Source organism: Chrysemys picta, chromosome 22 (genome assembly GCF_011386835.1).
Source record: "Chrysemys picta bellii isolate R12L10 chromosome 22, ASM1138683v2, whole genome shotgun sequence".
Lineage (NCBI taxonomy): Eukaryota > Metazoa > Chordata > Testudines > Emydidae > Chrysemys > Chrysemys picta.
In genome coordinates, this window is record NC_088812.1 from 58,792 (window position 1) to 82,050 (window position 23,259).

The window sequence follows — 23,259 nt, forward strand, 5'->3', positions numbered from 1 at the left end:
TATTCTAAGTTTGTTTTAATGTGTTTATTTTTATTTCTGAGTTTGGTAAAAACAAATAATAGTTAGACAATATAGTGATCAGTTTTAAAACAAAATTGTTTTTCAAAGTTTAATTAGTCAATACATGACATCCTTTAAACTACAAGAAACTTTAGTATATTTAAAGTGATAGCCTGTGGCTGGTGAGCTCAGTTCCCAAACTGCAGACTCCCTCATTTTGTTTTTGAGCATATTATAGTTCCAGTTAACTAGGTTCATTCTTACCATGAATGACTTTCTTTAATGTCTGTCCTGATAAAAGGCACATTCCAGATTAAAAAAAATAAAATAAAAATAAAAATCAGTATTTAAACCATTGATACTGGTCCATTAAACATTAAAACAATGTGTTTCAAAAGCATCCGCAAAACTTTATAAAAATATTTTAGATGAAGCATTAACTCCACCAGAGAAAGGGCAGAATGAAATTTTTTCTTATGCTCCATGTAGTGTCATCGAAGTACTGTAATTGGAATTGCACAGGGTGCAACAGAATATGGTCCTTCCAGTATAAATTGCATAAAAAGTACTAGTCCACTGAAAGTTCCTTAAGGCATCACATGGCTGGATACACCAGCAGTAGCTGCCATTATCTGATATGGTAAATTCAAATGCCTCCAAAACAAGGGAATGACCAGCTGCTCAGGACTACACAATTAAAATGAGAAAATAATCCATTGTTAGGACAGGTGGAAGCACAGCAGACACACACACACACACACACCTGTGAAGGTCAATCCCTTTAATTCTCCAATTTTAAGAGTTACATTTAGTTCTAATTGTGGCAAAAGCACCAGGAAAACAAGTACATCTGGAAGTGTCTGTTAATGGACTTGCCCACATTAAAACAGAAGATAAAATTCTAATGGAGATTGGAGCAGACATTAAAATTATTACGTTCCGATTTGTCTGGTCATGTGGCCTTCATTGGTGTTCAACAATTGCCACTCATTTCCAGCAGATGGCAGCACAATTTAAAGATAAAACTACCAGTAGATATAAAAATAAAATTAAAGAAAATACAGCAGCATTAAAATTAACATTTCCTAAGACCTCACATTAGCATTAAAAGGTGTAACATTACCATGCGACTCCTCTGTCAAGACCAGCCATTTACCTCATTGTCGCCTAGTCCAGTAACAAGTTTAAATACATTATGCCAGCGAACAATGTCCCTAGGCAGTGACCCTGTGCCCGTAATTATGCTTTTTAGCCATTTACACCCAATCAACTTTCTTCAGTGAATTAACAACCTGTTTATTCTGCAGACCACAGTTTGTGAAGATTCAGAGAGACTGCACTCCAGTGGTCAACAATCTGATTAATTCCCAATCCTATTATTATTTATTATCGTAATGCTTAGAGCCCCAGTCATGGACCAGGACTCCATTGTGCTAGGCCCCATTGTACAAACAGAATACCTTAGGCAAATGAATGATAGACTCTTCAGAGCAAGACTTCCCACTACAGCAAATCTTAGATGTGTAGTTAAGAAAAAGAAATGCAAGGTGGGACAATCAAAGTCTCTACCTGAAGCAAACATGCTACTAACTAAAGGTCTATAGATAGCAACATAAAGTTGAGAGAGAAAGCAGAAGGAAACCTGCTCAGGGCATAGCATTTCTGTTCAGTTACATCCTCAGGATGTTACAATAAATAATTCAGACCATAAACACTTCCCATGTTGCACAGAGTTCCTCAGTTTGTAGTGGTTACAAAGAGAAAAAAATATCTCTAGATACAGAACAGTAGAGAAATAGCACGTCTATGCCCAGGATAGGAATACGTCACAAATTAATGTGCTTAAGACATGTGAGGACAACATCCTAAACCCCAATGAATTTGTCATGGTTGCCGATGCATTGCACGAGGACCTTGCACTATTTATCTAGCAGGAATCCCTCACTTTCACAGGCAGGGTCCCTTCTTAAACTAGTCAGCAGCGTTTCCTGCAAGACACACATCCCAGACCAGATCACAGAGCGACCTTTCTGGCACGGATCCTCTCAAAGAGGCATTCATCCAATGGAACATATTTTCCCAACTTTAGATCGAGAAAATATAACCGGTCTGATGTTTGATGAGGGTCAAATCCTTCTCTTTGTAAACGGGTTTTCTGGATTTTGAATGTGCCTTGGAAAAGAGAAAAAAAACACTAAAGTGAAAATTTTCAGAGCTGGAAACCCATGGAAACAGAGTTAGGAAGATAAATGTGACCAACACACTACTTGTTATTGGTGTTAAACCTAGAAGCCAGGTACTTCTCACCACCATACATCAGAAGTAACTCTACTGGCTGGTATGAGATGGGGTGAATCAGGCCCTAGATCCCTTGGGATCAGTACAAAAGACAAATCACAATCCATTCGTGGTATATGTGCTACAAACACCATAGGTATTGTTTCTTCAACCTCTGACAACGCACAATTGAAATTGCACAGATCCTGTACTGTGTTCTTGACCTAAGCCAGTGGTCACCAAACTGTGGGGCATGCACCCCTGAGGGGGACATGGCGGAATGTTCAGGGGGGTGGCATGGTGGAGCCTGGGCCAGCCCCCACAGTGGGTGGGGAGTGCCACCCAGCTCCGCCCTGCCCCCAGCTCCACTCTGGCCCCACCCCCAGCTGCAGCACTGGCCCTGCTCCTGGCCGAGGCCTAGCTCCCAACGGGGGGCGAGGGGGGGGGGAGAGAGAGGAGGAGACAGAGACTAGGTAAGGGGAGGGGCACGCAGACAAAAAAGTTTGGGGACCACTGCTATAGCCCAAACCTTCATTACAGGGACATTGTGAGGCATTGTTCATGTTTGTAAAAAGAACCTCATGATGCAACATGCAATATATTGCAGGTGCTGTAAAAATGTAAAATTTGGATTCCTGTAAGTGCTGTCTATAGCACTGAATCCAACTGGCAATGTTTTGAGGAGTTCAGTGGCTCAGTTAAACCTATTTGCTGCTTTAGAGATTATGGTATGTGGAAAGAGTGGAGGTGGGAACCCTGATGCTTTAATTACAAGGTCAGTCTTTAGCTGTCATGTTGAAAATCTAAACAACATCTTCCTGGCTGCAAAGACTGACAGCACATCCCTTAGAATAAGGCTGAGATGCACCAGGAAGATCAGCCTTTTGATGGGGCTGGTAGTTGCTGCACAGTGGTGAAATTTCTGCCATATAATTTTCTTTTTGAAAGTTCATGTAGCTTCTGTCTAATAATTAATAAAGGCTTTTATTCAGGTTTGTAACTATTTCAAAATCTCAATTATAGATCTTGTGTCATACTGGTCTGTCATTTCTGCCATCTAGAGTTGGTTGATATTTACTATGTGTGAGCTATGTAATTTCTTGCTTCCACTTCTTCAGAAGACTAAAAAAGAATCCTCCTGGAAAAGAGACAACAGCCACCTCTAAAGCTGTTTAATCAGCTGACCAGGCAGTTAGTCACCGTATGAGAAAGCATGAATGTTTGCAAAACCTCCAGCATGAATGAGGGCAAATGATCGGGTATTAAATATTCTGTGCAAGATGGAGTGGCTAGGGCAATTATACTCAGACTTCAGTGGTTCAGGAGCCAAATCAGCGATCAATATTACCCAAAAGAGACACAGTCGTGTGAATTCATTGTTTCATTTACTATAGTACTGGTCATATTTAAACAGTATAACAGTGGCAATATTTAGTGTATATAGCGGGGTGGCCAAACCGTGGCTTGGGAGCCTCATGCAATTCTTTTACAGTTAAAGTGCGGCTCAGAGCTCCCCACACCCTCACTCCATTCTCCACTTACCAGACTAGGTTGGGAGGAATCTGGGGGCTTCTGCCCTGCGGGGAGGGTAGTCTCAGAGCTTCTTCCCCACAGGAGGCGCCTGCCAGGACTTGGGGTTTCAGCAGGCGCAGGGCTGAAGCCCCGAGCCTTGGCAGGTGCGCCCTATGGGGCTGAAGCCCAGCTCTCGAATTTCTGAAGATTATCGCATGTGGCTCAGTGTCAGTAAGTTTGGCAACCCTGGGTATGTATGTGTGTGTATGTTATTCTCTCAGAAAATAAGTTGATAATAACATAGTAAAAGCATCCTGACTGGCTAATAATTAAAATCACACTGTGTTTTAATGTACAGACATTATTTCACTCATGTGCAAAATCCAGCAGAATCACAAGTAATCCATGAAAGAAATACAGACAGACCGACCCATGGCAGCTGCCAATTAACTCCAAATAAAACCATCTGACTAAGTGCAGGTTTCTTATTGCTACACAGTACAATTAAGCAAGTGGCAACTTTGACACTTTCCAAGTTTGAGCTGAGCTCTGGGGTCTGAAGGTTATTGACACATGCATTGCTAACAAGAAAAGAACTTGCAAGTGACCCATCAGTACCTGTGGTGTCAACTTGAGGCAGGAGACGAAGAAAGATGGGCCGTGCATAGGGAGGCAGTACCTTCTGTAGCTCCTGATACAAAGCATTAGGACTCAGTTTCGCTTTTGGATCTGCTATTGCTGCCATTCCAGCTTTCCCTTCAACCCCTGAAATAAAACAGCAGAACTCAGAGTGTACAGGACAGAGAGAATGGTGCTGGATTGGACTTTAGACACTGGGTACAGGTGTAAATACAGATACCCACCTGAACCTTACCCTTTTCTCCCTCAGTTGCAAGTGAGGGCAGCATGAAAGAGGTACCATGCTTTAACCATTGTGGTAGGGAACTCCTTGCAATTCTGATGGACTTGGAAGGAAACCACTTCCAGCCCTCCTCAGTCAAAGGTAAGGTCACAATGTCCTTATCTCAGAAAGCTAATCCAACTCCATCTTGTTAAGCTTCCTCCTCCACCCAAACTCAGTTTGCAATAAAACCAAGGAGACTGAACAGCCTTTTAATGGGAACTTTCCAACCAGACACTTGCTTGAAACAGTTTCCCTTTTCATAAAAAGAAGAACAGGAGTACTTGTGGCACCTTAGAGACTAACAAATTTATTAGAGCATAAGCTTTCGTGGACTACAGCCCACTTCTTCGGATGCTGTAGTCCACGAAAGCTTATGCTCTAATAAATTTGTTAGTCTCTAAGGTGCCACAAGTCCTCCTGTTCTTTTTGCGGATACAGACTAACACGGCTGCTACTCTGAAACCTTTTCATAAAGGGACTTTTCCTCTTGCTTAGTGTAACTTTCTCCAGACCCTTTATTTGTGCCCAGAGAATTTAAGAGCCATTTATTTATGTTTCATAAAGGCTCATTTTGTTCTGTATCAGTTCCTCACACCAGGGACCCAGGTAACATGACTGACAGCTATTGGGAGATACAGCAGACAAGTCTCTCAGCATTGGAGTGGCAACTCCCAAAGTGAGCCCAGTGACAAGCATCCCTCCAACCCCATCCCCACTCCCCTGGGGATTATACCAAGATGCATGTTTCTGTATGGAATCAAACAGGAGTCTCCATGGAATCCTGAAGATTACTTTCACCAAGAATTTCTGCTGAGCACAATCTATATACAGGCTGAGACATCAAACACACGAGTCTCCTCCTTCCTATTTCTCATCCTTAAACAAGCCCTCTCTTTTTAAGAATAAGTAATTATAAACCAAGGTGGAAAGCATGCACTAAACACTCCAACACTGAGCTGAATTATCTGGAGATCAGAGCTCTCTGGGCACCCAGACAGATTGCTTCTTAGTTGGATTCAACCACTAACGATCACACCTTTCCCCCATGTGTACTGATCTCACCAACAGCAGCATAAGTTACAAGTACTGATTAGTGAATTATCCCTGGGGCCTTCATTTCACTGCTCATGATGAGTGCTGGCCAAATCAGACCCCTCTGTTGCCCTCCCTACCTTCCCCCATTTTGGGGCACCCTACTCCAGCAGAGATGGTCAATTTCAAATTGTCCTGGGGAATAAGATACAAAATTTGTATATCTGCCTGACTTGCCTCCCCCCTGAATCGTGGGAGTTCTAGGTCTCTAGTTACCTGGTACCTCCACTCCATACACGGCAACATCCGTTTGACTGAGGATGTGACTCAGGATTCCCTCTACTTCTGTGGTGGAGACATTTTCCCCTCGCCACCGAAATGTGTCCCCGCTACGGTCTTTGAAGTACATGTAACCAAGTTCATCCATCACTAACACGTCTCCTGTGGGGAAGAGAAGCCACAATCAATCTCAGGACTTGATTAAGCAACACTAGGCCCTGCCTTTCAGCCCTTGAATATGCCATCTAGGTCCAGCACATGCAGTTAAAGAAAAGACTATTCCTACCTACCTCCCAAGGGTGTGGAGCTAAATCAGTGGCCATTTCCCCAGTGCCTACAGGATCTGCCGCTGGAACAGGATGAGGGAAAGAAACAAGAGAGAAAAGCTAAAGCAATAAGGGGTGGGGTAGAGAGAATCCATCTCTATGGGTTTTCTGTTTCTAGTTCATACATTCTATACTGAATCTAGAATACTACGCAGATGGCAGCAGAACAAAACCCTAAGGTAAGATTTCTTGTCAGCCTCTACAAAGAGCTGATTAAACCCTGGGAGCTCTAAGAGCCATGTCCCCTGTCCAGTGACTGAAACATATCTGTGTCTAACACTGATGAAGCCAGCACTTGTTCTGACAGTACCTGAAAGGTATGCCCGGTCCCCTTTTTGGAACACATTGCATGCTATCTTCTTATTGGTGGCACTCTCATTGACATAGCCATCAAACCTGCGCAAGGGGTCCTGCTGGTTTATTCTACCCACAAGAAGGCCTGGCTCCCCTAGAAAAAACAGGAGAAGACCCCATGAGATCACAACTGCTAACAAGTTTGGCCATTGTGCTGGCAGTTTTTGCAACATAGACTTAATGCAAATTACTATATTGCTGTATGATATATTTTGTTGAGTTGGGCTATTTTTGAAGCAGAGACCTGGAAGTGAAAGGCTTCATATCCCATTACTCGTTCCTTGAACCAGCTAATGCCCATCTGGTATTCTTGTAGAACAGTTAAAGCTTTGAGAACTTGGTGTACACAGTAACATTTACCTGGGCAGCAGGGGATGCAGAGCCCACTAGAGTCGCGGATCAGCTCCATGGTGTCTTCATTTACCTTCACCAAGCGAATGGGATAAACATTGGGCAAAATCCGGCTGTTGAAACCACAGGCTCCAACCTTTCAAGAGATGGCCCAAGACACATGAGGAAGTGAAGGGCTAAAATTAATCATTTAGCCTCTGAGTTGCCTGTTCCTTGTTATATCTGGCTGTCTACCTTCTCCTAAAAAAGGTGTGGGTGGGAATTTTCTAATCATTCCCTATTAAAAAAGGAAATCATCCCCCACCACCACCAAGATGAGAATTTGTCCTGTAAAAGCGGCGCAGACAAAAACAATCACAGATTTTGCTCCCTGCAGCCCAGTGATAGGGTCCCAAAAGACACTATGCAAAGCAGCCAAGAAAACAGGCAGAAAGTACATCTCCCTCTGTACTGTATCCCTCTTACTATACATTTCTCCCCTTGCACTGTAGCCACCCACTGCACACCTTTCCATCCAAGTTAGCAATGCTGCAATTACACTCTGTGGCTCCATAGAACTCCCCAATCTGTTTAATTCTGAAGCGCCTTGTAAAGTCTTCCCATATTGTGGGTCTCAATCCATTTCCCACTGCAAGTCGCACGTGATGTTGTGCTTCTGCCTCCCGTACTGGCTGGTTCAGAAGATACCTGCAGATCTCCCCAATATATTGAATAATCTGAGGAAGCAAACACAAATATAAATCAGTCTCCACGAGACCTTTATGATGCCCTGGGAACAGCTGAAACATATGGATATAGAAAGGTAATCCCATAAATAATGCCGCTATCTCAGCACCTCCATTATTGTGGTAATGTCCAGAAGCCTTAATTACAATTGGGTATCCTTCTGCTGGGTACTGCACAAATATAAAATAACAGTCTGTGCCCCAAAGTGCTTACACTCTAAACAGACAGAAGATGACGACAAGGAGTGAGGAGAGGGGTACTGCATGCAAGCAAAGTGACTAGGGTGATGGGAGCACAGTGCTAGTGCTATTTCCTGAATATTTATTATGGGTCATGGTGTGGAGCAAGGAAAGGAGTTAATATGACTAAGGCCATACAGAAATGGAAGGAAGGGGGATAATGTGTGGTAGGGCGGGAAGGATGGAGAAGAGCACAGAGGGTGGGGAAGTGGCAAGGCTGGCAGTAGAGGGACTGCCAAGAAGGGTGGGGAATGGAGGTTGGACCAACAACCAATCAGCAGAGGGGAAATAATACCCAGAGTTCAAATAAAGTACAGTGTGCTAACAATACTGGTGTCCAAAGACCCTGCACGTACCTCCCCTTCTTGCAGCTGCTGCTGAGCAGTCTTGGCTGGCCTCATCCCAGAAAGTCCTGTTCTGCTTCCTCTAACCATAGTTTGCATCAGAGGATCTCAGATAAGCCCCTCTCTCCTCACCCCTGGAGGAACCTGCTGTGCTCCTCCCCTACAGTTGTTATCCTGAACTCCAGCGAAGCTCATGCCTGTCCAAAAATGGGCTGCTCCTAATCAGAAGGTCCTTTTAAGAGCAGGGGCTCATGGGAATGCTGCTTTTTTGGGTCAGAATGCAGTTAAAAGTGGTTCAGAACAAGCATCTGGAGCCATGGGCAATAAACATAGAACTTTCAATACCAGCCTCTGAGATACATAACAGCAATGCCAATGGGGGAGGAGAAAGAAGACTTGTGATCAGTCCAGTCCTCCCCGTATTGTGCCTGTCACGCTACGTATCAAGCAGAAGATCCTCCTGTAGTAGATCTGCCTGCTATTAGAAGAGAGATAGTCGTGTTTAAAGCCAGGATTTAGATTCTCTCTTAAGCTTCCACACAGAACTCAAAATAGACATCTGGAACAGGCTGTCAAGTAAGAAACTCTCCAAGAGCTGAGAGATTCCAGATGACTCCTCTTCATATGCCAGCAACCCATTCTCTGACTGTCTAGCTCCAAAGAATGTTTGAAGTTACTACACGTGTGTATTATTAATTGCATTATTGCAAAAGTCAGAGGTGTTAGGGCTGGGAAGGGACTACTGGTGTGCTCATATTTTATATCTATATGGAGGTTATGAATCTTATAATTCATTTTTCTATATTGTATTTTAACAGGACTATAGATAAAACTCCAGTGGCAAGTTAAGCTCATTGGAATTGTGAAGTTCGGGGCAGAATTTACCACTTTATCTCTATGCACCATATTTCCGGATATTCCTCTTTTGCTCATTTAGGAATGGACTGGCTAAAGATGTTAGACTGATTGATGTTAGTCCAGCGGGTTAGTAAGCATGCTCTATATCGTCAGGTGGGAAACCCAGATTCCACTTCTTGTCTTTGTCTCCTGTAGTCATCAGGACCTGGAAGCATCACAGATTTGGCAATGAAGGGCTTACAGGCTAAAGTCTCAGGAGTGGTGGTGGAGCTGAGGTGTGATGCTAGCTGGAGAAGTAAAAGGGCTTGCAGTTGAATGCTTGAGGTGGATGGCAGGGAAAAGTCAGAGCTGATACCTGGAGATTCCCTGCTGAAGCTAGAAATAATCCCACTGCCCAAATTAGTTTGCTCCCATATACTCCAGGCTGCAGAAACATGGCAGAATTCAAGACACTGCTTACTGTGCATTTGTATTTTGTACAATCATCCCAAAAGCGACTGGCTGAGAACTTCTTCCTGATCACCACAGTGAGGCCATGGATTAGACACTGTCCGACTCCCATGATGTTACCTGGAAGCCAAAGCAGGGCAGGATATCAGTGCTGGCTCTGGCTTCAATCACTTTGGATAAATTCATTTACAACAATACTTGAAGGTCCTCAACAGCACCAGAAGCAACCTGGGCACTGGGATAGGCAGCAATACTGTGAACCTTTGCTTCCTGAGGAGGAAGCATACCTGCGGAATGATAGAGTGGCAGGCAGTTGTAGAGGATATCCTCAGGGCGCATTCTGTAGGCATAGTACCCAAAGGCAGCTATGCGGTAGTACCTGCAAGAACACAAGGGACGTTAAGGAATGGAAATGAACACAGCACTGAGGGCTTGGCTACACTTGCAAGTTAGAGCACATTAAATCAGCCTTGGGCGCCCTAACGCCTGAAGTGTCCATGCTGGCAAGGCATGTAGAGCACCTGGACTCCGTGGCTGGAACACACCCGGTAATGCACCTCCACGAGAGGCATAGAGCTTGCTGCACCCCGGCTGAAACGCCAGGGTGTCAGTGTGGACAACATGTTGCATTACTGCACTGTGATTGGCCTCCAGAAACGTCCCATAATCCCTTGAAGTCAAGTGGCCACTCTGATCATGGTTTTGAACTCGGCTGCAGGCATGCATATATCCCCTTTCAAAGCTCTGTTTCTGACAGCACTCTTATCTGCTCTGAGACACAAAGCAAACCATTACTGTGGAATGCTCCTGCTGCAGAGGCAGGTGTGTGTGCACGCGCGTGAGAAAGAGAGACAGACAGACGATGGCAGCTGATGTCGGGGTTTACCCCTTCCCCCGCCACTGTTTGAACTTACAAGACAGCATGCTGACACACTCTCTGCCCCCCAAAACACACTCTCTCCCACATAAACACTCCACCCCACTCCCCCATTTGAAAAGCACGCTGCAGCCACTTGCACACTGGGATAGCTACCACAATGCACTGCTCTCTGTGGCATTGCAAGAGCTGCTAATGTGGCCACGCCACTGCGCTTGCAGCTGACAGTGTGAACGCACGGCAGCGCTTTCCCTGCTGTCGTCTCCTAGGGCTGGTTTAACTCCCAGTGCTCTACATCTGCAAGTGTAGCCATAGCCTGAGTATCACTGAATGAAGAGCAGCTTCTCTTCAGCTCCTCACCTGCTGTGCACCACAATGGCAGCCTTTGGCATTCCTGTCGTGCCAGATGTGTAGATATAGAAGAGCCGATCTGGAGAACAGAAACACGAGCCAGGCATATGACAGATTCTCTTCAGCTGTTTAATCCCTTTTTCTGTGCAGGCTAGGTTTTAGCTTTGCTCCTATCAGTGATCTGCTGATCACGAGTGACTGCTTTGATCTAGTGCTGGCACAGGAGAGGGTAAACTGATATTGTTGGCACAGAAGCCACATTACAGCCCTAGCAGAGAGAACCCTTGATGCCAGTAAACTTCACCCATAAAAACAGAGGGTGAAAGACAGCCTCAATTCTAATCTTTGAATCAAGAATGCAGGGCCCTAAGGGCATGCACTTTTCTTCTCCAAATTGCCTTGGCATTAGGCCAACTGCCTGAATCAGATGCTACTGGGGAGATTTCAGAGTAGCCGCCATGTTAGTCAAAAAGAACAGGAGTACTTGTGGCACCTTAGAGACTAACACATTTATCTGAGCATAAGCTTTTGTGGGCTAAAACCCACTTCAACGGATGCATACAGTGGAACCCTAAACCTAACCCAACCTGTGAACTCCTTTGACTAAAATGTCAAGTCTCACAAACCCCTCCTAAAAATTAATATTTCCAGGAATTTTCTCCTTTACCTGAGTATAAATTATAAAAGCAGTGATCTTGGAAATATAAAATTTGTTTTTATGACATGCTTATTATACACTATCACTTATTAATCATTACAGTATTTTTATTACATTATTAAAATGGCAATACTCTTCCAAGATCTCACTTTCGTAGCTTGTATCACTTTGAATAAGCCTGTAGTAAGACAAGGCTCCTATGTTTCATCAAGGAGTATCAGATGTGAAACAGCAGGAAGGTATTTAAGAAGCCAACTCAAAGAGTTCCTCCTACACAAGTATTCAGGCCTTGAGCAGTCCAGGCAAACACCGCATGTTACAACAAAGCTTAAATTTGTTTTTTAAATTATTATGAAGAACAATACTAGCTGCCTATTTAATTTTAAAAACAGCAAAAAATACCCACCTCCCTTTCAATTTCTTATAAGGAGTCTTGAAGTTTAAAATCTCCTCAGTGCAAGAGATCTGCTTGCTTTGATCTGCTTAGCTCTTGGAAGTCCAGGCTGCTGGCCCTGTGCTGCCCAGGGTCCCTAGGGACAGCTCTGTCGCCATTAGGGAATTTTTTCCAGAGAACCCCCTGTAACATTTCACGAACCCCAGTTTGGGAACCACTGTCCTACAGTAACAGTTACTAAAATGGGAGGAACACACTCACCAACAGTGTTACTCATCTCACAGGTGTAATATAGCCTATTTCTGATTCTATTAAACATGAAACACTACTATCTAGCCAGTTCCCTTTCTTTCTTTTCTCCTCTTCTCCACAAGTAAATTAAAAAAAAATAGAGAGGGGTGAGGTCATTAGTAATGAAACCAAATCACACAGCCTACATATTAGGGGAAAATTGAGGGAATCTCTATAAATAGGAAAACCCTTCTTCACCTTTCCTAAATACGAGCAGGCTACTCATCTGGTTTCTCTTGATTTTTTAGACACACACACAGTTATAGAAAGTCCTTCCTCTATTACTGGTACCAGATCCAGATGAAAGTGATTGGAGTTGAGGGTCATGGGTAACAGCACTCTCCTTCTCTCAGTTAGTAAAATATATCCTTAGGAAGCCAATGAACTCCAGTGACAGATATTCACCCAGAATATATTACAGTTAGGATGCTGCCTTTTGCCAACTTTTAGCCTCACTTTTCTCTTTTATACATGGTGGTTCAAAGTTGGGTTAGGATTACTCTCTCCTTCACTGCTTGCTTAGTTGCCCATTCAGTCATTACCATGTCCCAAAAGAAGGACTCCTTGAGTTCCAGGTCTCACACTTATACATTCATCACAGGAAAATAAGCTCACTGAGAAACTTACCATCTAAACCTTTGGCTGCAATCTGATCTGGAGGAGATTTCAATGCAGTACTCAGCAGAGGATCAAGGTATTTAGTCTCCACAGGGACAGAGTCTGGGTTAAAATCTCCAGAGCAGAACTTCACCATGTTCTTGCCCAGCATCCCATTCACTTCCGATATCGCTGCAAAACACAACTACCTCGGTTATAACAAGCACAACAGTCTGGGCCACAATAACAACATTGTCAATACTGACTAATTCTTTCTTTGCATCTAATAAGACATCTGCAATGCCAAGACCAGAAAAGCCAGAGACCTACTGAGATACCTATCCAAGTAATGCTCAAATTACCATGACCTCAGTATCCTAGATCCAACATGAGACCTTACTGCAAATTTAGGCAAAATTATCTTTTTATCCATTTTTGTCACATGAGCTGCAGCTCAGCAGTCTAGAAGGATTTCAAGGCCAGTGGTTCAAAGATACATTCAGAATCCCCAAATTAGATATGTTAATAAACTGTGGAAGAAAGTTTAGGTCAACAGCAATATAATGCACTATGTCCAATATAAAGAACAGTGTCCAGTCCATATACTTAAACTCATTGTGTAGAAGAGTGGTTCTCAAATGAATTTTTGCTGCAAATTCACAATGCCTGCAGTTTTTGACAGTTAAAATTATACTAGTGACACGCTAATCATGTGAAGTATCAGGGGGGTAGCCGTGTTAGTCTGTATCTACAAAAACAACAAAGAGTCTGGTGGCACCTTAAAGACTAACAGATTTATTTGGGCATAAGCTTTCGTGAGTAAAAACCTCACTTCTTCGGATGCACGCTAATCATGTGGTTATTTGGAAGTGTCATGTAAATAAAATAATAAACCTTTTCGATGTAAGGAGTATTTACTATTAATACCACAAAAGTTACAGTTATTATGAAGTATGTCAAAGTATTTTTAAAAAAAGTTTCATGCCCCCCAAAAGTCGTGGAGGCCGCATACGAAGTCCTTGGTGCTGCACTTGAGAATCACTGGCGTAGAGGACACACAATGTGAAGTTAACCAGAGATTATAAAAATACAACAGGATAGGAAATGAATACACCTAACATTACAGATAACCTTCCTTTTCTCTCTGTGCACAGATGCAGAACTTCTGGCATGCAGAGTTTCTAATCCTCTTTACAGCTCCAAGGAGACCACACCTAACTAATGAACTCAGTCCTGGGCAACTCAATACCAGGAAGACACTGACATAAGAGCAGAAGTAACATTTGGAGCTACCCACAATTAGGGTGACCAGATAGAAACTGTGAAAAAATGGGACGGGGGATGGGGGATAACAGGCGCCTATATAAGTCCCAAAAAAACGGACTGTCCCTTTAAAAACGGGACATCTGGTCACCTATCCACAATACTACTCTTATCCATCATGTTACAGACTTCGCCCCCTTTAGTAACTGATCAGCAGTGACTCAGTTTTCCCATTCTGTTCCCGGTGAAACCCAAATGAGGGAGGAAAGGAACCTTTCTAGGAAACATGCCCTAAGTCCTTACTCAGAACTACTACTAACTTCAGTGAGAGCTTGCCTCAATCAGGACTAAGTAAGAACTTCAGGAGTTAGTCCTTAATGTGTACCAACTCTCAGGTGTCTCACCTGCAGCCAGCTCTCCTCCAAAGATCACAGCCTTTGCCCCTGAGGTTGTCACACAATAAACCAAAGAATCCAGACGCAAATTGAAGTTAATGAGAGCTGCCTCAATACCAACTTTTGCCATCCCAAGCCAGAGGCCCACAAACTCGGGACGGCTCTCCATGAAGATGGCAATGACATCACCCAGACGGAACCCCTGCTGGTAGAAGAAGTTAGCTACAGCATTGGAATACTCATCCAGCTGCCGGAACGTCCATTTCTCATCACTGGCCTCATAGATCAGAGCCACTTTGTCAGGGTGCCTGCAGACGACATCGTGGAAGATCTTTGGAATAGTGTTTTTGGTTCGCTGATGCTTTCGCAACTCATACTTGACTCGTATCAGCACCGAGAGGCCACTGCAGCAAGGAGAGGAAAGTCATAATTCTAGCAGAAAGTACAACACACCTCACATGGTTTAACATACAGTCCAATATATTTTGACTCATGCTTCTACACTGCTGTATGCGGCTTGAAAATTTCACTCACACACCGAAAGGGGGGGGGGGGGGGGAATAATCTTTCCCTGAAGAGTTGGGAGCCCCAATCTATTAATTTCTGCAAAATCTAAGGTTTATTGTTAAATAAAGCAAGTTTCTTTCTAGCCCTTATAGTTCAGCACTTACAAATGTGAACCACTGCAGTGCCATGTTCCTACAGTTTCTGGGCCTCTGCTGTCCCCAAGGCTTCTCCTGCAACTTCAAAGTGAAAGTGAATAGACTAATCAGAGAGACAAGATGGGAGAAGTAATATCTTTTATTGGACCAACTTCTGTTGGTGAGAGAGACAAGCTTACACGGCTCTTCCTCAGGTCTGGGAAACGTACTCCAAGTGTCATAGCTAAACACAAGGTGGAACAGTTTGTTTAGCATACGGAGTTAACACACTTCAAGGGACCTTTAAAGGTGAAGTGGCCAGTTAACACCTTTCCAGTCATAGAGAGGAAGGGGTCGGGGGAAGTGTGTGTGGGGGAGTTAGTGGATTATAGATTGTTGTAATAAATCATAAATCCTGTGTGTCTATTGAGTCCAGGATTTTTGGTGTCTAGCAAAGTAAAGAATTTAAGTTCCCAGGCTCCTCTTTTGTAGGTGTTGTGCAGGTTTCCTTTGAGGATGAGGACTGAGAGGTCAGTGCATGAAATGCCCCAGCAACTATGTGGGTGAAATGAGACAATCACTACACTCTGGAATGAACTCACAGAAAAATTATAAAAGACCAACACCATATCATCTATAGGTGAACACTTTTCACAAAGCGATCACTCTATATCTGACCTCTCAGTCCTCGTCTAGTGATGGCAAAAATCTAGTGAGCCATGACATATCCCTACAAAATTAGGAGGATGCATAACAGCACAAAATAAAAATCTCTATTGGTTACAGCTGATGGGAACATGGTATATATTTATGCACCAGTTTTATTTGACCTCAAGCCCCAAGACTTCTTTGGTCTGATTTGTCTATTTCTCTTTGTTATGCTGGATGCCAATAAAGTGGGAGATTTTTTTATCAGGATAAACACTGAGGCTGTGTCTACACTACAGACCTTACAGCTGCACCGCTACAGCTGTGCCGCTGTAAGGTCTCCCACATAGCCACTTTTTGACAGCAGGAGAGAGCTCTCCTGCCAGTATAATTAAACCAACCCCAACGAGCGGCCTCCTGCCGACATAGCACTGTCCACACAAGCATTTTTGTCAGCGTAACTTATGTCAGTCAGGGGTGTGTTTTTTCATACCCCTCACCAACAAAAGTTTTGCTGACAAAAGTGCTAGTGTAGACAAAGTCTGAGTTCATAATGGGACTCTAAAGTTTCTCTCAGAGATGCCTCCGGATCCTAAGGCCAGTCTTCCATAAAGAAAGAAAAACACACATTCCACAGAGGAGTCTGACTCATAGGCTATTGGCCTGAGCCAGCTAAAGCAGTGTTCTCTAATTGGAAGTTTGGACCACTGCTGTCCTACACAGAACAATGATTGCTGGCTATATTTCTGTTATGTTGGAGAGAGAGAGAGCACCACAGCGAGCCTCTTTAGACACTTAGATACACACAGACCCCACACACATAATCCACAGCAAATTTAATTTGAATACCTTAACCAAATTAAAAAGAGACATGGATGAGACTATATTACAGATCCTTATTTTAAGGATTTCATTTAGGGGGACTGGAAAACGGGGAGCCTGCTTTCTCAACAAGGAAATAATTGCAAATACATTTTGTTTTAGAACAACGCTTGCCTGTCAGAACATGCTTTGCAATGTTCTAGTATTATGTTATAAGCTTAGTAATTTGCAGATCCTGTTGGAACACACAAAAGTATTTCCATAATTCCATAAAGAAAGTTTAAAAACAAAACCACAGCTTGGACATGTATCATTAACTCATAATCGGAGCTTTAACAGAACAGAGGCAGACTTCCCATGTAGAAAAGCCATACAATTGTGATTGGGGACGTTGTTTCTTGTCAGAGAAAAATCTCCAGTGTATTACTCTTCATATGCATCTTCTTACCATTCAAACCCCTAAACTGTTCCAGGAATGGTGGTGAGAGGTGGTCTCTTAATGCTGCCAAATGAAGACTGTGGGGGAGGGAGAAGATAAAACAATAGTCTACAAATAACTAGAGGAAGCAAACACTAAGGGGGGTGAGGGAAGAGATTGTTTAGGATTTATGAGGGAGTATAACTAGAAGTTAATGGATAAAATGAACAGATGAAAAATTTAGGCTGAGTAACTGAAAATCCACAGACTGAAATCTACTAGACCCTGAAATAGTCTCACAAGGAAAGGAGTGGTCTTTTCTGATTTCTCTAGTTTCTATTACATCGGTTATGGGGCAGGAATTCATTTCCTAAAATCTAACTCTGGATTCTTCACACTTATATTGTTTTGTTTCTGTTGAAGACACTCATGGTCTGTCTCAATTTCCATACTTGTTGTAATTTCTCAATAGAAAGAGAATTAAATATGCTAAAACATACTACCATAGCATCAACACTCAAATGAGAATACCCACCTGGACCCTACTTTCCTAAAGGGGAGGAAGGTGGTGGCTGTATTTTCTCTATCATCAAATAGGAAATAGTTGTGCAACAGGAGTTTACAAGAAGCCCCCAAAAGTTGAAAGGTTATTTATTATCAGCACCGTAAAAGTCTTACATCCCCATGACTGTCAACAGCAGGAACCCTGGTCAGCAAAGCCATAGGATGGGGGAGGGGGTTGTTTGAGAAACAAGCTGCAGGCATTTTGTGAGACTGAGCTGGCCTTTCATGGTGACCCTATACTGAGCTGTGCCAGAGACAGAACAGAAGAGCCTTTTCACTTGTTAGCTACCCTTTTCACATTCTGAAGGGGCTTTATTCTCTCTATTTATTTTCTGCCATTATTCCTCACTTGCCATGCAATCAGGAGGAAACAGTCCTTCAAAGTCCAGTGACAGCCACAGTAAAGCTAGGCAGTCTCTGGTGATCACAAGAGCCCTAAATCCTTTAGAACAAAGGCGTTCCCTCACAGAAGCCCAAGAGGCACAGAACTAAGTGAGACACTAATTACAGAGTCTCTGGCTGCCCCAGGAGGTAGGGGAGAGACTAGAGACTGATGTCTAAATCACAAATTATTTTTTAAAATCTATAAACTTAATCTTGACTGACTGTCCCTTAAACTTTAGCAGGAACAAGATACTTTGCTTCTGTAACACTTTCCACACACTTTAACAAATGTTTTACAAACGTCTTGTTACATTTCACAATCAGAACATTTCCTTAAGGCAAGTCCTCATTCTGAGCCATTCAACTTATCGGTGTTCCTAGATAAACTAAGCCTTTCAAGCCACAATTCACTTCCCCTCACATAAAGAGCAGACAAACAGAAAAAACTCTAACTGCAAATGAAACCTTGAAGCGGTCAAGCTTAATGACACAAAACCAATTTATTATAAGTTCTTACTCTAAGCACCTTTCCAAACATTTCAGGAATTAGAAGGTGGAAAGGTTTCAGCTAGGGTCCAGAAACATTATAGTCTTCGTGGGCATATTTCCAACACTCTAGGTCATAATTCCCCTGCTATGCTGCTAATGCAAGTTGTTAGAGCTGAAATAGATACAAATGTATTGCTAGTAGTGAAAGGTTATTTTATGGAAACACAAAACCAACACATTACAGAATAAGATGAAGGCCCGCAAAGCAACACTTACAAGAGATCCCTCAGAGCTGTCTTAAAGATGATACGGAGAAACCTCCATCCTCCACTGCCAATGTAAACGCCCAGTGTGGCTGCCAGACTCCATGACCAGGGCACACCAAAAAACCGCATAAGCCCAAGTGAGCCCAGGGAAGCAGTGCAAACCCCAATCATGTGCATTCTAGAAAGAGAGAAAAATTTAACTATGATCACTGCCAGACTCTACCCAGACCCCCTAACTGATCACAAACAAAAGTCCAGGGATACATCCTAGAAACTAGATGCACAGAGACATCACATTGTTCATGGGACTCTCATTCATAAATGAGTTTAGTGACTGACAGTGAAAGTGGCAAGATAACTGGGAACATGAGTCTTCCATTATTTCTCACAATTTTCTGGATTATGCAAGTGTTTAGATTCACAAGTTCTTTCTGGATGGCTGACATGCCAAAACCCAACTGACATTTAGCCACAGGCCAAAATTATTACAACCCAGAACAGCTTTGAAATAGCAGTTTTCCAAACTAAACGAGGGCATTTTGATACAGAATCTGGATTTAATTATATTTATTTCAATTACCAAAAGACAAAAAAATAATCCACCAAACACAACATTTGCTATGTGTCTAAAATTTGGTAAAAGTGTATGACTATTAGTCAATGAATTTGAGATGGGATTGGTGTTCCTATCATCTTGTGATGAAGGAGTCTCAGAAACATGTCTATCTTAGAGTTTTATATTGCCACCCACTACCACAGTAACAGCACCTTTCATGTGAAGTCAATAGCAACAGCAAAATCCCTATTAGACTTCATGGAATCTCTCGCACTTCTCCCTTCTCAAGGTAAAAACTCTGCTTGTGGTAGAATTTTTTGTGTGTTTTTTTAGATTTTATGAATTTCCACTATATATTGATGGCAAGGGTTTACGTAAGAATGGCCAGACTGGGTCAGACCAAAGGTCCGTCTAGCCCAGTATCCTGTCTTCTGACAGTGGCCAGTGCCAGGAGCTTCAGAGTGGATGAACAGAACTGGCAATCATCAAGTGATCTATCTATTGGACAGAAAGCAGTGTCAGATTTGCAAGTGTCCTCCTTATAGTGAAAAAACACTAGGAACTTTTGTAATATCATGAATAGGAAAAAAAAAATCCCATTGTAGCACCCATCCCATCCCATCCCCCAGTGCAGATGAGGAGCAGGGAGGTGCATTAGTTCCACCATGGGGGGGGGGAGGGAGTAAGGGGAAGTTTCCAGCATCTACATGAGGCAGAGTAAGAGGGACATGTGAGAAAAATCCTTTCCAGTGCCAATGGGAAATATCATCCGGACATCACATGGCTGCTTACACCATTCCAGGATGCTTCTTGCCCATCATGGGTACTGGGTTAATCCCTAGTATGGTCCTCTCCTCACAGGTACCTCAGTCACTGCCCTAGACCATTCAGACATCTTACCACCCTCCCCTAGACACCACGTGGGATCTCTCAGACTTCACATCCAGAAACTATACCTCCCAACCCTCCACACCTTCACCACTGTCAGAGCCTTCAGGTTATACCCCACCTCCCCAGGGAGCATGTCAGCACCCCTCAGACCTCACACACCTCTAGACACCATGCCAGCCCTACTGCTTCACAATCTCAAACCCCATCCATGCACCCCCCCACTATGTCAGGACCCTCCCATACCTCCCCTCCCTAGGATCATGACAGTTGGATTACTGAACCTACCCCCATACTCTATTCCCTAGGGACCATGCCAAACCCCTCCAGACCCACAGAGCCCACCCAGGGGCACCATGTCCAGCCCGACAGGGCCAGTCCTACAGGAACTGCCCCTACTGCCTGACCTCTACCCCCAGTACTGTATCAACTACAGTCACCAGCCCCCCGACATTTACCCACTGTCCCTAGGTCAGCCCTACAACCTCTACCCCCAGACCTGTACCTGCTGCCCTGCATCAGCCCTACAACCTCTACCTCGAGCAGGTGCCAGCCACCCGACATCTACCCGCTGCCCCTGGGGTCAGCCCTACAACCTCTATCCCCAGCCCTGTGCCAGCCCCCCGACATCTACCCGCTGCCCCCCAGTAAGCCCTACAACCTCTATCCCCAGCCCTGTGCCTGCCCCCCAACATCTACCCGCTGCCCCCCGGTCAGCCCTACAACCTCTATCCCCAGCCCTGTGCCTGCTCCCCGCCCTGACATCAACCCGCTGCCCCCAGGTCAGCCCTACAACCTCTATCCCCAGCCCTGTGCCAGCCCCCCAACATCTACCCGCTGCCCACCGGTCAGCCCTACAACCTCTATCCCCAGCCCTGTGCCAGCCCCCCCAACATCTACCCGCTGCCCCCCGGTCAGCCCTACAACCTCTATCCCCAGCCCTGTGCCAGCCCCCCAACATCTACCCGCTGCCCCCCGGTCAGCCCTACAACCTCTATCCCCAGCCCTGTGCCAGCCCCCCAACATCTACCCGCTGCCCCCCGGTTAGCCCTACAACCTCTATCCCCAGCCCTGTCCCTGCTCCCCGCCCTGACATCAACCCGCTGCCCCCGACCCGGGGGACACCGCGCTCAACCGAACCTTTCCCGAGCTCCGACTCCCCCGCCCCGGTACCTTGTCATGCTCCAGCGGCTTCTACCCCCGCGCCAGCCTGGGCCCCGCCCCGGAAACGGCCCCAGTCCGCTCGCCAGGGCCGGGCCCGAGGGGCGCACAGGCTCTAGACGAGCAGATCATAGAGAGGAAGAAGCAGCGAGCACAGGGACCGGAGAGAAGGAGGAGCGCAAAGAGCCGGGGAGGGGGATAGAGGGGAAAACAGAGAGTGGGGGGTATAGAGCGGCTGGAAGGAGGAGCATAGAGAGCTGGGGGAGATAGAGGGGCTGGAGGGAGGAGCATAGAGAGCTGGGGGAGATAGAGGGGCTGGAGGGAGGAGCATAGAGAGGCGGGTGGGGATAGAGGGGCTGGAGGGAGGAGCATAGAGAGGTGGGTGGGGATAGAGGGGCTGGAGGGAGGAGCATAGAGAGCTGGGGGAGATAGAGGGGCTGGAGGGAGGAGCATAGAGAGGTGGGTGGGGATAGAGAGGCTGGAGGGAGGAACATAGAGAGGTGGGTGGGGATAGAGAGGCTGGAGGGAGGAGCATAGAGAGCTGGGGGAGATAGAGAGGCTGGAGGGAGGAGCATAGAGAGGTGGGTGAGGATAGAGGGGCTGGAGGGAGGAGCATAGAGAGGTGGGTGGGGATAGAGGGGCTGGAGGGAGGAACATAGAGAGGCGGGTGGGGATAGAGAGGCTGGAGGGAGGAGCATAGAGAGCTGGGGGAGATAGAGGGGCTGGACGGAGGAGCATAGAGAGGTGGGTGGGGATAGAGAGGCTGGAGGGAGGAGCATAGAGAGCTGGGGGAGATAGAGGGGCTGGACGGAGGAGCATAGAGAGGTGGGTGGGGATAGAGGGGCTGGAGGGAGGAGCATAGAGAGCTGGGGGAGATAGAGGGGCTGGAGGGAGGAGCATAGAGAGGTGGGTGGGGATAGAGGGGCTGGAGGGAGGAACATAGAGAGGCGGGTGGGGATAGAGAGGCTGGAGGGAGGAGCATAGAGAGCTGGGGGAGATAGAGGGGCTGGAGGGAGGAGCATAGAGAGCTGGGGGAGATAGAGGGGCTGGAGGGAGGAGCATAGGGCACTTGGGGAGGGAATAGAAGGGCTGGAGGGAGGAGTGTGGGGAGGAACATAGAGAGGTGGGTGGGGATAGAGAGGCTGGAGGAAGGAGTATAGGGCGCTAGGGGAGGTGATAGAGCAGTGGACGCCAACCTTTTTATGCCTAGGTCAGGATCACTTTTTGAATTTAAGGGCAACCCCTGATCTACCCTGCCCTTTCCCTGAGGCCCCGCCCCACTCACTCCTCCATCCTCTCTTCATCACTTGCTCTCTCCCACCCTCACTCACTTTCACCAGGCTGGGAGAGGGGGGTGCAGGCTCTGGGCTGGGGCCAAAGGGTTCACAGTGTAGAAGGGGGCTCTGGGCTGAGCCTGGGGCAGGGGTTTGGGGTGCAAGAGGGGGTGAGAGGTGCAAGCCCTGGGAGGGAGTTTGGGTGCAGGCAGGGCCGGCTCTATGTTTTTTGCTGCCCTAGGCAAAAAAGAAGAGTGCCTCCCCCCAAGCGCTGGGCCGCCCAACCCCCCCCCCCAGCACTGGGGCACAGCTCCCTGTTCCCAGCCAATGGGAGCTGTGGGGGCGGTGCTTGCAGGCAGGAGCAGCGTGCAGAGGGAGACCCCTGCCACCCTAGCTGTGGGGTTGCGGTGGCCATTTCTGGGAGCAGCGTGGGGCCGGGGCAGGCAGGGAGCCTGCCTTAGCAGCAGCCCCGCTGCACCACCGGAGATCGCGATCGACTGGGAGATCCTCTAGGATCGACCTGTCAGTGACCACTGGGATAGAAGGACTGGAAGGAGGAGCATAGAGAGGTGGGGGGGAGGGAGGAGCATAGCAAACCAGGGGAGGGGATATAGGGAGGAGCATAGAGAGCCTGGGGAGGGGAGAGAGTTGGGTGACCAGATAGCAAATG

The 23,259-nt window shown here is 45.7% G+C and overlaps 1 protein-coding gene across 8 annotated transcripts; it reads right to left on the bottom strand.

Moving 5' to 3' along the window:
- Positions 1-9: 9 nt before the first annotated feature.
- Positions 10-21,512, bottom strand: SLC27A1 (solute carrier family 27 member 1). Of its 8 annotated transcripts, XR_010594467.1 has the most exons (14): positions 21,295-21,456; positions 18,721-18,888; positions 14,488-14,882; positions 12,851-13,012; positions 10,890-10,959; positions 9,940-10,031; positions 9,663-9,772; positions 7,542-7,751; positions 7,045-7,171; positions 6,641-6,778; positions 6,295-6,353; positions 6,002-6,166; positions 4,408-4,554; positions 10-2,172 (listed from the first exon to the last, which is right to left on the bottom strand). XR_010594467.1 is itself a non-coding variant. In XM_008175576.4 (13 exons), the coding sequence occupies exons 1-13, from the start codon at positions 21,333-21,335 to the stop codon at positions 2,015-2,017; spliced, it is 1,950 nt and encodes a 649-aa protein (XP_008173798.1). In that variant the 5' UTR covers positions 21,336-21,512; the 3' UTR covers positions 10-2,014. The 8 variants fall into 8 exon arrangements, 7 of the variants coding, with proteins under 7 accessions (XP_008173798.1, XP_023967810.1, XP_008173797.1 ...); XM_008175576.4 differs by lacking the exon at positions 6,295-6,353 and having other exon boundaries at positions 21,328-21,512; XM_024112042.3 differs by lacking the exon at positions 6,295-6,353 and having other exon boundaries at positions 21,295-21,449.
- Between the last annotated feature and the right edge of the window lie 1,747 nt (positions 21,513-23,259).